The 18,435-nt window shown below is 36.8% G+C and overlaps 1 protein-coding gene across 4 annotated transcripts in view; it reads left to right on the top strand.

The window, feature by feature from the left end:
* LOC110795858 (ABC transporter C family member 2) overlaps positions 1–18,435 on the top strand; it is a 55,147-nt gene that overhangs the window by 24,040 nt on the left and 12,672 nt on the right. For all 4 annotated transcript variants that reach the window (XM_022000883.2, XM_056830320.1, XM_022000884.2 and 1 more), the window contains 12 exons: positions 1,749–1,805; positions 3,420–3,485; positions 7,303–7,377; positions 10,277–10,384; positions 11,298–11,432; positions 13,300–13,406; positions 13,490–13,583; positions 14,963–15,130; positions 15,774–15,914; positions 16,566–16,769; positions 16,976–17,074; positions 17,197–17,349. In XM_022000883.2, the coding sequence (XP_021856575.2) occupies positions 1,749–1,805; positions 3,420–3,485; positions 7,303–7,377; positions 10,277–10,384; positions 11,298–11,432; positions 13,300–13,406; positions 13,490–13,583; positions 14,963–15,130; positions 15,774–15,914; positions 16,566–16,769; positions 16,976–17,074; positions 17,197–17,349 (1,407 nt within the window). The remainder of the gene's footprint in view (positions 1–1,748; positions 1,806–3,419; positions 3,486–7,302; positions 7,378–10,276; positions 10,385–11,297; positions 11,433–13,299; positions 13,407–13,489; positions 13,584–14,962; positions 15,131–15,773; positions 15,915–16,565; positions 16,770–16,975; positions 17,075–17,196; positions 17,350–18,435) is intronic.

The following is an 18,435-nucleotide window of genomic DNA, read 5'->3' as shown; positions in this document are numbered from 1 at the left end:
ACTGGAAGCATTCTTGAGCTAACCTGTTCTTATATTTGACACTCGACGTGTTCTGTAAAAATGGTTTTGCTTTATTGTTTATAGCTACAAGTCTTTGATCCGAGCCATGCTAGTACTTCCTTAAGACAAGTAAATTTTAAACTATAAGAATATAACTTTCATGATTCATACATTTCTTTTTGGTGTGAATTAGCTATAAGGGCAATACAAACTACAAATGGGGGAGGGTCAATTTGACCATTGTACACAGGCCCTGGTCTGGGACAAGACATCATTGGTGTACATGCTTACATGCCTTTTTAACTTGTCAGCATATTATGATTTGTGCCAAGGTAGATGACAATCATATTAAAGGGAAATGAATAACTAAAAATGTTTGTTCATTTTTTCAGTTAAATTTTTCTTATTGAAAACAATTAAAATCTTCATAACTAATTCAAATTTGTAAAAAGTTAGTTTATATATATATAAAAGAATGAACAAAACCTTGGAAGTTTAGCAAAGAATCCCGTTTAAAAAGATCATTTGTTTTTTTACAAGTAGTTGGCAGTCTTTGGAGTGTATACAAAAAACTTGACGGAGCATGTCATTTTTCCGTCATTATATCAGAAAAATGTACATCAATGGTAATGCAATTGTTGTGATATATCTATTATACTCCCTCCATGTTTTTTATGTACCCAATTACTGTAGACTCATGTATTTAGGGGAGGTGGGTGAGTGTAAGAAAAATATGAAAAAGTAAAAGAGTGTCGTAAAATAATGGGTAATAGTGAGCTGGTGGAAGAAAAGGTGGATGGTAGGAGAGCGATGATGGAAAGGTGTAACTATTGTGGGTAGAAGGGGTAAATCGTAAAACATGTTTGTCAAAAATAAAATAAAAGTAGAACCAAAGAGAACAAAAAAACACCTGTTTATTGAAAGTGGGTACACAAAAAAAAAAAAACACAGGGAGTAGTTTATTTAGGTTATGAACTTCAAATACTTGCTGGCAAGTTCAAATACAAAATTCTATCCTATATACTTATTCCGTTCTTTATTTATTGGAACACTTGTATTTTGGGAAGTTTCGCAATTATTGCAACAATTCTATTCTTTGGGATGTGTCCACACTATAAGTTACAAGTTTCCCTTACCCAATTCACTTGTTTATTTGCATTTTCTGTGTCTTCTCTTTTCTAACACATGGTCTTTTGGTCCAAAAGTACCCGTTTTCTTTTTTCTTATGTTTTGTGCTAGACTATCGATTTGCAAATGTTGCAATATATTATGAACATGGGAAGAACTCCCTCCGTCCCAATTTAATTGTCATATTTTCCTTTTATGGCATGGACCCACTAATATTTTTCCTCTCTTTCCACCACCCAAAATCATGACCCCACATCCTCTCACATTCCATTAAGAAAAATCATCCACTATCTCTCACCCCATCTACTCTCCTATTAAATTAAATAAGCTTACAACAACTTATCGCATAGAACTCCATTTAAAGCTTAGTGCGGCGATTAAATTGGGACGGAGTGAGTGCTGTTTTCTTTTTAGCCTACGCTAGTTCGTTGTTATAAAACTTTCTTGAGTTGAATTTTCCATTGGTATGCATGCATGTTTTTCATTAACACAGGAGGCTTAATCCACGTATTGCTATAAACCCAATTACCCTACTGTAATTATGGCTGTAAAACAGTATTTTCTGTTAGTTACCACTTTATCATCTTTTTGACAACCAATATTTTCTTTTTGACTTGCAGATTGGTAATGATCTTTCACAGTTTGTTGGCCCACTTTTGCTTAGCAGCCTCCTGACGGTCAGTCCCTGCTCTCTGTCGTAAGACCATCAAAATATGGCGAAAAGAAGCAAAAAGAAGAAAATATATTTATCTATTGTTTAAAGTTTACTTGATTTCCCTTGACTGATGATTGCAACCTGTCATAGCTGAATTATGGGCTTTTATGATTTGTAGCTGATGTTATTCTTATTCTAGGGATCACATGGTTGGTTATGAGAGTATTGTTGTCACAAAGGGGAGGAGCTAGTTCGAAAGTTCTATTAATTAGAAAGGAAATCCATTGCATCGGCAAGGACAATAACAATACATCAGTAGGGACGATCACAAGTCCTCTATTTAAGAAACTAAAACCAAAGCTAAGAGGAACTCCCTCACCCTACAATTCCATCATTACTGGTAATTGTTGACTTGTCGTTATCCTAATTCGCCTCAATCCATTGTATTATTCCACTTTGGCCATTATTATCCTTTCTTACTTTCACTAATGAACAAGGCCCTATGTCCCCTCGAACCACCACCTCAAATATTGACAATCACAACTGTAACTGGACCCCCGCCACAACCTTAGAACTGAACCGTCAGTACTGTAAATCAACCATTAATAGGGGAAACTGTGTCGTGGGCCTACCATAAGTATCAAATTGCCAGCCTACCATCAATATCTTGTGCCTATTTATTCCCCTTGGTGGTCAGACTGGGCCGTCAAGGGTTGAACCTGACATCGTTGGCCTCTACTCATTTAAAAGTTTGATCGCATCATGTTCTTCATGCGATGGGAAAAAGATATTGAGATGGAAGTAGTGGTTGTAACTTGAATTCATGATTAGTGGTTATGTATTTGTGGTGATATGAGATTTATTGGTGCTGGGAAGAAATAGATTTCAGGAGTTGGGTTTGTAATCTATTTCTTCTATTTAGTGAACCACATATGTTAAAAGGTAGTTTGATTTCATTTCTCACTTTATCTAAACAAATATATTGAATCCCTGCCTTCATTCCTTTTTCCTTGTTTCCCTTTCTTATTTCTTTTCCTTCCCCATTTTGTAAAGCAAACAACCCATAGAAATTAGGATTTAGGAAGTAGAAGGATATAAGTCTAATCACACATGATTTTTTTTCTTTTTTTGGGCTGCTTTTGGAGGTTAGTTCATTCATTTGTGTGATTGTGTTTTTACTCTTATCAACAAGTGAATTTTGACCTGTCTAGAATGTACCTCTCTTCCTTTTGTTTTCATTATTGCCCTTATCCCCCCCCCCCTTCCCCAAGATATCAGTTATCTTTTCTTGTGCACCTAGTTGGTTAGTTAGTTTCATTAGCCATGCTTTTGTTATGGTTTTGCAGGATAGTGATGGTGTTTAACTAAGATTAACTTATTGGCTAAAAATGTCGATTAACCCACCCAGACAAACACATGATCATGCACCCTTGTGCATCCATACTAATAGTCAAATACATACATGTGTGCACATATGTAGCAATATATGATGCATTAAAAGAGAAACTATTAAAAAGATAAACGTGTGAGGCTCATTACCAACATTAGAGCAGGCTGTTTATTATTTTGGCTCAGAGAGCTTTGTAACCATCAATATCAGCTGAATACAGTTCTTATGTGATTTGTAATTTTGCAGTCTATGCAACAAGGAGATCCAGCTTGGAAAGGTTACATCTATGCCTTTTCAATCTTTGTTGGAGTGGTATTACCTCTATCCAATAGGTCTTTCAATTTTTGTGATATCAATGGTTAATTTTATATTGTACTAAATGCTTCTTCTGTAGTTGGATCATGTTATAGCTGTCTAACTAGGATCCTCTATACGCCACTCGAATTGTGCTGTTTCAATTTGTTGAGTGTATAAAACCAAGTATTATATTCTGACGCTGGCTACTCTCTTAAATCCAATATTATATTCTATAAGTATAGTATTGAAGACATTTTAACTTGTTCATATATATATATATATATATTGCTCAGATTCTTCACTTATAAATATGGTATTGAAACCCGTATGATACACGTCTCATACAGGTGCGATCATTCAATTATAGTAGTAAATATGGGAACACTAGACTTGTTTCGTCGAATGCCGTGTCCGAGTCTGATATTTTTGGCATTTCTTTGTAACACGGGTTCGTGTTGGTTGCAGAAGTATAAGATTTCAAGGCCTATGTCCATGGGAAAACCAAACAGATTGATTGCTTCTATCCAGAAAATGTGCAACACTTGGTTCTAAAAACCTTCATCTTGAATTTCTGCACATTTATGTGCTCTTTTAAATCGTTGTGTGCGACTTCCAAAAGTTGTTTTTATGCAAACTTCTTCTCTTGTTGGAGTATGACTTGAATTGAAGTGTAACACACTATGCAACTGGAAGTATTATCTGTATATCGTTGGCTAAAGAACACTGTCCGTAGCCTATAGGTGTACATACACAGAGTATGCTAAAGAATATCTGAAAAAGTTGTCATTTAGTCCTGGTGATAATTACTTCCCATGGTATGTGCGTGTGACTGAGCTTTCATTTTAAAAATTGTGTTTTTGCTCAAGATGTCTTGTGAAATTGAGTATTTTCATCCAGCCACTGATCACAAATCTCCCAGAAGTCACAGAAGAAAAGAGTTACGGTGGAAAGATTATGTTTTCTGTGAAGCAGTAGGAGTTATGGGAAAGGAAAATAAAAAGGAAAATGTGGTAGTTTTTAACTTAAATAAGAAAATAGGACAGTCAATTAACTTTTCTTGATAGCAGACCAATTGTTGTTTGCCACCGGTATCTCCTTGTTGCCTGTTGGTGTGTCTTTTAGTTTTGGTTTTTACTCAAAGAAAACTAATGACTATATGTTCTCAGTAGAACAACCTATATATCCAAATTTGGTAAACTAATTTGAAGTCCCATAATTCATCTAGGAGTTGTGAAGAATACCAAGTGTGAAGAACTGAGATTTTGGTGCAGAAAATTAATGGTAGAAATATGCAATAATCTAGTTGATAGATGAATGGACACAAAATGGGATACGAAAGTAGTGACTTGAGGCCACCAATCTCCAAGTTTAGTGACTTGAGTCACCACTCTCCAAAGCCTAAGCTTTACCAAATTCTCCACATACCTCCCATAACCTAATGTGCCACTATTTATAACCCTTCTACTAGACCTACCTAATTTGTCTTCTACCTAATATTACTTATTACCTATTATGCCCTCCCCTTGCACTTAATTCATTACAATACCGACCCCCTAAACTTCCACCTTGTCCTCAAGGTGGATAGAAGTTTGCATTGGCTTCCCGGCGCTGGCAACCATGATCCATCTCCACCTTCTTGCGGCCCAAACTAAGAACGAGTTGCTGCATGAATTGCAACTTCCCATTGGTGAGAGTTGATTCATACTCAAGGTGCTTAATCATAGAATGCCGGTGCAACAACTTCTCATCCTCAAAACTCAGCCACCGGCGTTGTAGCATATTGATAAGTGTCACTAAGAGTGTCATTGGCTTGGATGTGGAAATGAAATTCAGTAACTGATCTTGAGAGGATAATTTTTTTTATTTTTTTTTTTGGAAAGAATGAATGGGGCTTGGATAGAGATGATGAGAGTATAGGTTGGAGGGAGTTGTGTTTGAATTGGTGTTTGGGTTGGACTGATTGGTGTATAGTGATGCAAAAATGGATTTAAAGACTAAAAACCCATGCTGGCCATCTAGAGGTTTGTCTTCAACACTTAAAAAATTGGGCTTAAAATGAGTAGGCCCAAACTTTGAGTTGGCCCGCCCCTCTTCCCTTTTAATTGCACTGACCTGGATCAGAATATGTAAACCCAGCAGCACAAAATTTTCATTAATATCCTTTAAAACTTTCTCAACTCCTTCCCCCAAAGCACGTGCCTTCACCCACCTTACTTCATTGTTAAGGTCTTTCTTTTTGCACTTTACCAGTTTGCTATCATCATCTTCAAAAATCAGCTTCCTCTCCAAGCCAACAAGTAACTCAGTGAAGCTTCTCCAACACTCCACTTCTGAAAATCCCCAAACTTCTCCACCATTATCACTTCCGGCTAAACCACTGTAGCCAACACAACAACCACCTCTGTTATCACTCGGGCCTCCATCAGAACCACTAGCATCGACATTACCCTTGGTGACTCCCTCTCCTCCGCCAGGCTCCGGCGGCACAATCTTCTCCCACTGGTTGTTGTCAAATCCTCCATCACAAGCGGTTGTTCCACCACCGACATTGATACACCACCCTCCACCACCAGTCATACTCCCAACAAAGCCATCTCCAGTATTCCTATCGGAAAAATATCCGGGTCCACCACCCGACCCGCTTGCCCCAGATCCACCTTTTGAGAAACCATTTGCTTCTCTTCCCAGACAACCACAAACCCTACATATTTTAGTAAAAGAGCCTGGACCACCACCTGATCCGCAACCACCAGCACCGCCTTTCTCAAATCCTTCTGTTGGTGGTTCACCTTCAACAACTCCATACATAAAAACGTGGAGACCACCATCACTGGACATACCACCTCGATTTTCACCAGAATAAGTACCTGAAAACTTCTCCTGCCTGCTGCCCTGCCTACCTTCCACCAGATCTGATTTCAAACCCTCAACAATCAACTTCAGATCTTCCTGGCCGTCCTCTTCAAATTCTTCATTCTCCCCTTTAAGTATCTCTTCTCTAAGTTCAGTAAACTTCTCTCTGATTTCCTTCAATTCTTGCCGAAATGAAGAGAAAATCGGAGAAAGACCTTCCATAATGTTTTTCACGAATTCTTCCTTGCATTTCTGGAAAATTTCATCCCACTTCTCCTGGGATTTCTGATCAGATCCTGCAAACACCATCTTAACTTCTTCTTTTTCTTTTTTCTTTTTCTTTTTTTTTTTTTTTTTTTTTCAGAAAATCAGATCAGTACCACCTCCCAGAACTGCACCGCTCTGATACCAAGTGTGAAGAACTGAGATTTTGGTGCAGAAAATTAATGGTAGAAATATGCAATAATCTAGTTGATAGATGAATGGACACAAAATGGGATACGAAAGTAGTGACTTGAGGCCACCAATCTCCAAGTTTAGTGACTTGAGTCACCACTCTCCAAAGCCTAAGCTTTACCAAATTCTCCACATACCTCCCATAACCTAATGTGCCACTATTTATAACCCTTCTACTAGACCTACCTAATTTGTCTTCTACCTAATATTACTTATTACCTATTATGCCCTCCCCTTGCACTTAATTCATTACAGGAGTAGAGGTGAAAAAAAAATAAAGGGATGGAGGGAGTCACTTTCAGTTTTGAAGTCCCATAAAGCAACTTGATTATTCAATATCCATTGACCCAAGGTTTGCCACTTTGTCTGTTTAGAAGATTTTTGGTATCCCTTCAAAAAGTTGTATGAATTTCACTTTACTTTTTCCTCAATTCTAAATTGCACTTATTAATGGAATTATGATCTTACTCTTACTGTAGATGGTCCTAACATTCTTGCATTCTTAAATTGTTGTGTTATCCAGGTATTGGGGGTGTTATGTGAAGCACAATATTTTCAGAATGTTATGCGTGTTGGATACCGACTCCGTTCAACTTTGGTAAATTTATTTTGGTTTTCCTTGTATCTTCTCTGTTAAGTATTTATGTTTTCACTTAAACCATCGCAATTGCTCAACTTTCTTTGTCTTTTGGATTCATTTTTGTGGAAGCTCCCATATCATCATTATACATTTTTGAAGAGTTGGTACCTGCATCACTTATGTACAGCAGGGCACTGTCAGTTCTCTATGAGTTTTCAGTTATGTTTTTAGACCCAATGCGATGCTAATAATCTTTTGTCGGCTAACCTGAGTATCTGATTTTCTTCCATATCGTTCTTCCTTGAACATGATACAGTCAGGGAATATCCTTAAGACTTAAGTGTGGAAATGTCGATGTAATGATGCTTTTCTACTTTTGACTTTGGTGATCGAATTATCGCTTCTGGCTATGGTGATCAAAGGTCAACACTAAAATTGGTCATCAGAAACTTCTTTTTTTTAATATTTGGGGTTCATCTTTGAAACCGGGATATTTCAAAGCAGTGGCACCATGTGTCTTTTGTGTCAAAGGAAAAATAAAAAGTTGGAATGCCACATCCGCAAAGAAACATGAATATGGAATCATCTTTATTATACTACGGTCAGGGAACCCATTTTGGCAAAGATAGTGCAAATTTATCTTTTGGAAGATCCTATTGAGAGCGTGTTGCCTTTCATCTAGGGAGTAAAAACTCGGCCGAATTAACTCATCTCGGCTGATCTAACTCGGATTTTCAGCCTGGCGATACGATATTTAGCAATTACCATGGCGTATTCTAAAAAGGCGATATTTGGCCTGATTCGACCGGTACGGTCAATATTGCCCGAGATAAACCGATACAACTCGTGAATTGAACGATTATTTCATAGAAAAGGAGGAGAAGAAACAGAGAAGTCATAGTGGAGAAGAAGTAGAAGGTCGCCATTGATGTTGGGAGAAGGAAGGACTCAGTTATTTTTTTTCCTGGTGCTGGGGAGGTGGGGGCTGTGGTAGGTGGGAAGTGGGGAGTGTTTTTTCTTATTTATTTGTAATTAATAAAGTTGGAAAGGGAAGCACTTAAAAAAACCCACGTGGTTTGTCTGTCTGTCTCTCTTTCTTTTTATTTTTTATTTTTAAAAATGCCCCCAATAATATGCAGAGTAGTCCCATAATACAAGTAGTTTTTTTTATTACTCCTTATTCCCATTACTAATCGATCATGTGCGACCACCGCGACACGTTCTGCGACCACCGAGATTGTTCCGCTTCCGCATCACCGTGACCGATCCGCGACAGCGGCTGATACCGCATGTTCGATCTATGCTTTCATCCCTTAAAATTATACATTTGCAATTCTGCATTATCAACAATCAGCAACCAAGTAAGCACAATATCAGAGATAGGCCCAATTGTGTCTGAACCCTTACAATCTCTTAAATTTGAACAAAGCTTCTCCTACTGAGAAGGGTAAACCCTTTCTTGAAAAATACCAAATATCTCTACATGCAAGAGGCATATGCAGATGCTGATTCTCTCCCCATGGTATAACAGGGTACCTAGTGCCTGAGATGAAGACTTGTAGGGTTGCCTTCTTTGCAAAAGATTGTTGGCGATAACTCTTCCAATGGACTGCAATCCACTGAAAGGCCTAAGTTTTGAAGGTGGTGCAGTAGTTGCTGATTTGAAATATATTTGGTTTTTTCAATCTTATGACTGGTGTGCTGGAGTGGCTTGAGCTTGTATATATTTTTTCTTATTTCCATAAATTAATTACTCAGAATACTTCCTCCGTCCCAGATTAGTTTTCACATTTGTTATGACACATAGCGTTAGGTAATTGTGCTGTTTGGTTATCAATTTTTTACTGATTGAGTAGATGTGGTAGGAAATAGTAGGTTAATATTTTATCTAAAAAGAAGATGTGATTGGAGATAGTAGAACAATTTTTATTGAATTTGAGAGTGTGGGATCCTAAGTCCTAACTTTAGAATAGCAGGAGGAGAGATGCATCAAAATAATAATGGAGTCTTTCTGAAAATGCAAGTGTAAAAACTTAGCTGGGACAAATGAAAAATGAAAGTGTAAAGACCAATTTGAGAAAGAGGCAATATTAGTACGAAATGTAAGCAAGTATCAAGTGTCATAATAGCTAGCTGTTACAGATAATAATGGAAACTTATCCAGCATTCCAGCCACTGGTTTGAAGCATTTTGCTGGTGCAACATTTTTGGTTTGAGAGGAACCAGGAGCAGATGGTCCTTTAACATCATTTCTTAATTGGAACTTTGTGGGTGTTGTATCTGAAAGGAGAATGGTAGAATTTAAAAAGGAGCTGTTTCTTCCCGTAGTAGTTTATGGGATAAAGTAACTTTATTAGCATCATCATGGGAGAACGCAGCTGAGGCTTTTAGATTTCATCGAATTGGGGAGATACTAAGGAATTGGGCTAATTTGTAGATTTTTTTTTATTTTTTATGTTTCCCGCAAATGACTTGTCCTCTTGCTGTTTTCCTTTCCCAAGTTCTGATAAATTTTTATTCTTAAAGGAAATAAAAAACCCAGAAAAGAGCTACAGATGGCGTAAGCCGCGTAACTGACGTGTGTTGTTAGTTTTGTAGCCTTCATTTGAGTACTTAGTACGTATCTTTTCCGTATTTTCTCGGGCTGTTAAACTGTGTGATTTACATGCATTTTACAGTTCATTCTTCAGTTACGTTGAACGATTATCATACTTGAGGGAAAGTGGTTTTTGTATCTGGTGTAGTTGTTGATGCAATTACATAGTGATTTCTTCACTTAGGATTTGGTGGTAAAAGATTTATTTTCTACACTATTTGTGTACTTATGTTCTCAATGTTTTCATATTTAAATTTCATTATTGATATGGTATATGATGTCTGCACACTATTCTTATCTATCTTTGTGTTTGTCCTGAAGGTAGCTGCAGTTTTTCGCAAATCTTTAAGGCTCACCCACGAGAGTCGCAAAAATATTCCAACTGGGAAAATAACCAATATGATGACTACTGATGCTGAATCTCTCCAGGCATGTAACTTTTGATTTAGTATTTTTAATTTCTCGAAGTCGAATTAACCAACTTGCTGTTGACTGACTGAAGCAGAAGTTTTACTCTTGCTTCATTAGACTACTCCGTGTCCGTTATTTCCTAACAAATTTCAGTTTCTCTTAGCCTGGTACAGAATGAATTACCTAAAATTAGATGCAAGTACTTTACAAGTTTTGATGTGGAAATCCGTTGTTGAACTGACACTTGTAAGTTTAGGTTTAAGGGGGTAAACGTATGTGTAAATAATTAGGGTATGAAAGATATGATTGACCGTAACGCAAAGGAATATGAGATAAATTTTAATGAGAGATCAGTTGACTTGGACACGAGTTACTCAGATACAATTTCGTGTCCAAGTCCCTGACTTGGTTTTTTAACGAAAACTTTCAATTTTTGGTCTAAAATTAAGTGTCATGTTTTTTTACCCATATTGGAGAGTCGAGGAGAAATCATGGTACATAAGGGGAATTGAAGTGAATAGTCCGAGTAACATAACACCCATTTTATCCTAGGATTTGCATTTTGAATTGAATTCCTGTTGCTAATGCATTCATAAAGTGTGACAATACCAGACCTATTGAACCAAACCTTAACCTTGAAAATAAAGCAAACCAAGAAAAATATTCTTTAATACTATGCCGTTTACATTTCTTGAAAAGGGATGATAGATTTGATTGTTAATTTCTTGAGAAAATCATCTAGGACCTAAATAAGCGTATTGCAAATCAGTATCTTGCCTGCTTCTTTTATCTAGATCTCGGGTTCTAGTATCTCTTTTTATCAAGTAATTTGGGAACTGGTGTAAGCAATAGTTGACTATTGTTGGAATTCTGCAAAGAAGATCTAACTTTGTTTGTTTGAAGGCTCTGATGAGTTTATTGTTTATTGCAGCAAGTTTGCCAGTCACTTCATACAGTGTGGTCGGCTCCATTTCGTATCATTATTTCTATGGTTCTTCTTTACAAGGAGCTAGGAGTGGCCTCGATTGTTGGTGCTTTTATGCTAGTTCTTTTGATTCCTATACAAGTAAGAAGGAGAACCATTTTACTGTTTTTTTTTTACAATACAGGTGTAATCCTTCAGTTGGCTGGTAAAACCAGTGTAAAACTCAGTGGTGAAAGTTACTGGAATGCCAGGATATCCATACTTGTGTTGCAAATTTTTTAAATCAACAGTAAGAAGAATAAGTTTAATTGAGATACTGGGATCAACTAGTTGTTTTTGCTTGGTTTGTCGACTTGTATGTATTTCATGTCAATTAATATAGACCGCATTGCAAATATATCTTAGCTGTTTTGCTTTTTAATGCCGTGCAACTATTTTCTGTCAAGAGTTGGTCAGGTTTGGAAAGGACACATCTGATATTTTATTTTCTGTAAGCAATTAGTTTTAAATCCCTGGCAATGCACAGTTTTTTGACTATTTAATTAAGTGAAAGACTGAAATCTGTCAAATTATTTTACAATATGGTATCTTCATTAACTTTTTGTTGAATACTCTTTCCGTTCCATGAAGTTCTTCCTATTTATTGTAGCTCTGCATACTAAGGAAAATGAATAAAGTTATGTGAATGGGTACTTGTGATTTCTTTTTGAGGAAAGAGATAGAGTAGGAAAAAAAAAACTAGCCACACAAAGTAGACCAAGTTAGGGAAAAATAATAATATTTCTTTGACAAAAATGGAATAAAGTGAAGGTGGGAAGAACTTAATGGAACGTCCGAAACGGAAAGTGGGAAGAACTCTGCGGAACGGAGGGAGTTTACTTATATCAAATATGTAACTTATGTAATATTCGACAGTTGGTGATAGTTCTAAAATTGATGTTGTTTTTTTCTATATTTATTCTTTACAAGGTAAATATATAAAGTGGTATTTTGTGAAGCCCCCCAAAAGAAAAAAAAAAGAAAAGAAAATGAAAGGAAGTTTAAGGAAAGGTTTAAAGTAGAATTATTTCAAATATTTGTTCAACTTAATAATATTTAAAAATAATTTATAGGTAAGAATCATAAACAATCTCACATGCGGCATCAAATTATTTGTCGTGTTACAAAAATATTAGTATAGACTATGGTAACCCATTCGAAAAAGTAACTAAAGACAAGGTAGAAATTTATTACATCCTCATGTTGAGGATTTATCGCAACTTATCTGCCAATACCGTAATTCTACTGTGTGGATCAATATCATTCTTTACATCACAATAAGAAAGTTAACACCTATGCCCCAAATTTTCTCATTCTTTGCAATACAATATAATATTATGCTTCCAAGTACATTTGAGTTTTTCTTGTACTCATTATATTAGTAATAGCTAAACTATCATAGTGTCATCTTCATTGCTACTTCCTCCATTACAAAATAAGTGTTGTTTTAGGTTACACACATGTCTTATGGAGTTGTTAGCTATTGTAAATTTGTAATGGTTTTGAACTCTGACAAATGATATTGCAATGGTACTGTAAATTGACAAGTAAATCTGTGATAATTTAAGTGGCAAATAATGTAGACTACAAAAAGTTACCTCTTAATTAACTATCAGATAACAAGGAATACAGGGAGCAGTATAGAATGTATGGAAGGTATAGGTATTTGTTGGAAGTCTTGAAAATGTCCAGAATACGCCAAAACCATTTATACTGCGTTAGGTGTTTCTTGACTCTGGACCATGACGTAACAGCTACTATGGAAAGTGTAATAGTTTTCTTTTTCTTTCCATGTCTTTGAAAGGGGGGGGGGGGGGGTGGGAGGGGTTCGCAACCATATTAGGGGTTTCAGGTTTGTGAGGTTTGGAAATAGGTGTTCTTTTTGTTGAAGCTTGTTTCACTCTTTTGTAAGTTTAGATGTCTATTATTTTCCAACATAATACTGACTCTTATTAAATGTCTTTGCTAGACATATATCATCAGCAAGATGCAGAAGTTGACCAAGGAAGGCTTACAGTGCACTGACAAGAGAATTGGCCTCATGAATGAAATATTGGCTGCCATGGATACAGTGAAGTATGTAAATCTAGTAATGGTGGCTTCTGCGCTGACTATTGTTACACAAATGGGAGTTAACAAAAGTCCTGATTTTTGACCAGGTGCTATGCATGGGAGACTAGTTTCCTGGGAAAGGTCCAAAACCTACGAGGGGAAGAGCTGTCGTGGTTCCGCAAAGCACAGCTATTGTCAGCGGTATGAGAACATTGTGTAGGGAAAAATGAGGATCTGTGTAGCTTCTGATTTAACTGTGTCACTGAATAATCTTTCACAAACTCACATACTGCTCCTGGTTTAATTTTTTTCCCCAAGAAGTTTTAGTTTGCCCTTTAGATTGTGTTAAAATAATTCTATTGGCATCTTCTTTGTGGCTAAGGACGATGGTATGTCAATAGTTGGATACTTGGATGGACTGAATGATATAGAAAGCATTATACTAAGTTTCGAGAGGTGATAAATCCAAGGAAATTTTTACTTCGTCCAAGGAAATCCACACTTTTTCAAAGTTGTTTTTCTTGGAAAAAGTAAATTCTTCCTTGGATTTATCATTTCTCCTAAGTTTCCCATCAACCTGAATCCATTCTATTATATTACTCACGTAAGTGATGTAGTGAGCTGTATTGCTGAAGCTAGATGAACTCGAGAAAGACTCTGCATAGTATAATAGTGTTACAAAAGATAGAGACTTTTCCTGGGGTTAGTTTTGTGGATAATCCCCCATACAGTGCTCGAGTTAGAGAAGATAGATTTAATTTCAGGAAGAGAGAGGAAGAGAACATTTTGAGAAAGTCTGCTAACAACATGGCGTAATGAGAGCATGGCTCTTTGTGTGATAATATCAATTGAGGGGTTCTTTATAGGATTCCTTGGAAAGGTGGCTCCGTGATTACTTTTCTTTTCTTCTTGCCAGTGATTTGGTGTGCAATGGGAATTGGAGTTGGACACTTATCCTGTAGGGAATGGAAAGGATGACTAGACCAGCTAACCAATCAGTGAATAGTAGTGAAGTGAACACCATCACTGTTTATATGGGATGCTTCCTTAAGCCTAACTTTAGGGAAAGGGGAATATTTTTTTTTTGGAATCTGCGAATTAGCTTTGCTGCCACGTGGGACAAGAGGATCAGTCCAATCATTCACTGAATTTGGCCACGTAGATTAAATGCTTGCTGCCACATCAATAACATCTTTTTGTGTAATTAAAACTAATATGCATTTTTAATCATATTCATTCATGTATTATACCAGTACGTCCTGTGTTCTGATGGTTAATTGTGTAAATGAGTTTCTCCTTGCCTGGTTATATTACTGAAATTATCTTCTTTGCTAGAATGTATTGTCTTATTCATCTGTTTATGAAAACGGAACATCTCATTATGAGGTCTTAATAGATCCTTCAGTGGATAATTGCTAGCTGTTGAAGTTCTATGTAATTTGCTTGAATATTTAATCTTTTATCTACTCTATTCACGACCTCTTGCATTAATAGTCTCTATTCTTATTGTTGAATGGTGTTCCAATGCATGGGCTTGTCTAATCTATGACCTGCTGACTTTTTTCCCCTTGCAATCGCAGTTGAACACTTTTATGCTAAATAGTATACCCGTATTGGTGACTGTAGTCTCTTTTGGGATGTTTACACTGCTTGGAGGTGACTTGACACCAGCGAGGGCATTTACCTCACTTTCATTATTTGCAGTGCTGCGCTTTCCTCTATTTATGCTTCCAAATATCATAACACAGGTATTTACATATCTTCTAGCTCTTTCGTTTTTGGCTTGGTAGACTGATTCTGTCATGCAGTCTATTTATATGTACCTTATCTGGATGATTTTACACTGCAGTCTATTTGTATTACCATTTTCAGTTATTACGTAAATGCTTTTAGTGACTCTTGTGAGATATTGAGCATCCATTGCTCAAATTGCTTCTTAATCCATTCGTTCCAAATTACTCGCACCACTTTAACCAATGCGGGTTTTCAGGCGAATTAATTGACTTCATATTTTAATATGTGCTAGTGGGTACTGGGGTATTTTTACCGTAGTTAGTGGGCCATTTACTTTTTGAGGGGTGCAATGGGACGGTCTTAAAAGAATAAAAGGAAAGTGGTGCAAGTAATATGGGATTGAGGGGACTAGTTCTCATTATCGGTTATGGCTCTCACCGGATCTTAACTCTCTCTTTTATATATATAAGTCGTATTGAGCCAAAAGTAATATGCAGTCTTGAAACTCTTTAAACTTGAATTTATTTTATTCTGATAGTTTATTTTGATAGTAATAGCTTCCTCTTTAAATGCTCAATTTGCACTCTTACTTCGATTTCGTTTTCTCTGCTTAGTTCTTGATTGCTTATACCTGTTCCACTTTTTTTTTGATGTCAGGTTGTGAATGCAAATGTTTCCCTGAAGCGCTTGCAAGACCTACTGCTTGCCGAGGAGAGAGTCCTTCTGCCGAATCCGCCACTTGATCCAGAATTGCCAGCTGTCTCTATTAAAAACGGAAACTTCTCATGGGATTCAAAGGTTTGACCACATTTGCTTGCTAAAAACCTACTGAATATAGTCCACTTATACATTAGTGTTGATTTATTTTGCATCACTACAGCACCTTTTTTGAAACTTAGATCAGTGCTTGTGAATGGTTAGAGGTGTCAAACAGTGCTGGTGGGAGGCCAATATTAACATTCTGTCGAAGTGCACTTTTGATTTCTCGTACCCCCCCCCCCCCCCCCCCCCCCAAAACAGCAAAAGTTTTGTTAGAGGTCATACGGGGAAGTCGGAGACTCTTTTGTGGTAGAGGGGTTTGATGGCAGCTGTAGTTACGGGACAAGCGGATTTTTTAATTCAGGAAACAAGAAATGTTGTTGGTCTCACGTCATATTTTGAGATCATATGCACTAATAGATAATACCTTAATGGTGCTAAAAATATGCCCTTTTTTTGGTGATGTGTTATAATATTAGCTTTAAACTAATTCTCAAAAACTGTATCATCCATTCTTGTACGCTTTCTGTTTGGTTTCTTAAGGTTTTTTTATGTTTGACAATTATTGTCTGTTATTAATATATGTTACTACCTTCCTGGATAAAATGATTTATAGCCTTTGAACGTTCTTATGCTTTGGTGGTTCCCATTCCTAATGGTGTCATATGTTTGGCTTTTTTTTTTCTTCAGGCAGAGAAGCCCACACTAGCCAACATAAATTTGGATATAGATATAGGAAGCTTGGTTGCTATAGTAGGTGGTACTGGAGAAGGAAAGACATCACTAATATCTGCAATGCTTGGGGAGGTTCCTCCTGTGTCTTCTGATACAAGTGCTATCATTAGAGGGACAGTTGCTTATGTGCCACAAGTTTCTTGGATATTCAATGCAACTGTGAGTTGTTTCACTATGTTTTCTATTGTCTATTTTCAATACCCATCTTCATGACTGCAGGAATACTGTTCAGAAGTGGGACTTGTTTTCCTTTGCTAAAGAAGATTAATCATCTCAACTTCTTCAATTAAAATATGACTAGGGTTGCAACTTTTATATGTCATGTTATAGAAGAATTTCTGTCTCGTTAATATAAGTTCTTTCAGGTGCGCGATAACATTCTGTTTGGATCAGTATTTGACTCTGCAAGATATGAGAAGGCACTCGAAGTGACAGCCTTGAAGCATGACCTGGAACTGCTTCCCGTAAGTTTGGTGTTCATCACTTGAGAGATGCTTCTGGCTGCGCTACATTTGATCTTTGTCTTTTTGTATATATATGGATTCTTAGTTTGTGTTTTTTGCCTCTTTTATTGGTTTTCAATCAGGGTGGTGATCTTACTGAAATTGGCGAAAGGGGAGTCAATATAAGTGGTGGGCAGAAGCAAAGGGTATCAATGGCTCGGGCTGTTTATTCCAAATCAGATGTTTATATCTTTGATGACCCTTTGAGTGCTCTCGATGCTCATGTCGGTCGGCAGGTGATTCTTGGCTGCCTATTTCTGTTTAGTTTCTTTCGGGTTCCATTCTTCTTAAATGTTGTCGGTCGGTAGTGCATTTATTAATTTACTTGTTAAATGATCCACGTTTTTAGTTTATATATGAAATAATTGGACGTTAGATAACAAAACTATTATTTCAATTGTCATTTGCAAGGTATTTAACCAAGTTAAAATATCCAAATGCATTCATAATAATTAATACTCAATTTGAAAACTCCTGCTTGCGTCTCCAATGCAGTAATTTATAACTGCAGTTGTTGTTTAAGAGGGAACTTAAGAGAGAAAACCTGCTTTAGTGGCTTCCACTTTATTGTATTATGTAGATTGCCATTGTATACTGCCACTATCATCAATAGGGGCAGTAAATCAACATTTGTCCCAGGTACAAAACAAGAATTCCTATTCATACGGACTTGGTGTTACCTTTTACGCGGTGCAGTTTAATACACAGAACGGGTACACGAACGCAGTGCGCTACCTAATTACGTTAAACTGACCAAAAACATTCCATGGTACGAACTCGCGCGTTCAAATATGCATGTTCCCAACACGCAATTTGCGTGGGGACTTGGTGTATTCGGTAACACTGCGTACAGTAGTCAATTTAAGAAAGAGGAACTAGGATGTAGAAGTTTGTGTGATTTCTTTACGTTTTTCTATTTCTGGTTCTTATGAGTATAACACAAGAATTTTCTTTTGGGTATATGTTTCCGTTCTTTCTTTCTCCACTTTTTAGGTCAGAGGAACATTGTGTTTTTTGATATTTTTGTAGATGCCTGTCAAGCTGATATACTTTATTGTTTGTTTTTATTGGGATTTACAGTCACTCCAAAGAGTATCAACTAGATTTATATGTGATGGATGAAAATGTTGAGAAAAAAGGTAAAGAAGGTTAAAGACTGTATCAGAGCCAACCCATTGACTCTACCATTGCAACCCATAGCAACTAGACTCCCACTCTCTCCAACACACCACTATGAACTAAGCCATAACTACTGTGATCGACGTCCCCGTCTCGAATAATACCAATGCTACACCACCTGACCACCAGCACATCAGACAACT

This window comes from Spinacia oleracea, chromosome 5 (assembly GCF_020520425.1).
Source record: "Spinacia oleracea cultivar Varoflay chromosome 5, BTI_SOV_V1, whole genome shotgun sequence".
NCBI lineage: Eukaryota > Viridiplantae > Streptophyta > Magnoliopsida > Caryophyllales > Amaranthaceae > Spinacia > Spinacia oleracea.
This window is presented reverse-complemented; position numbering and strand designations above follow the sequence as displayed.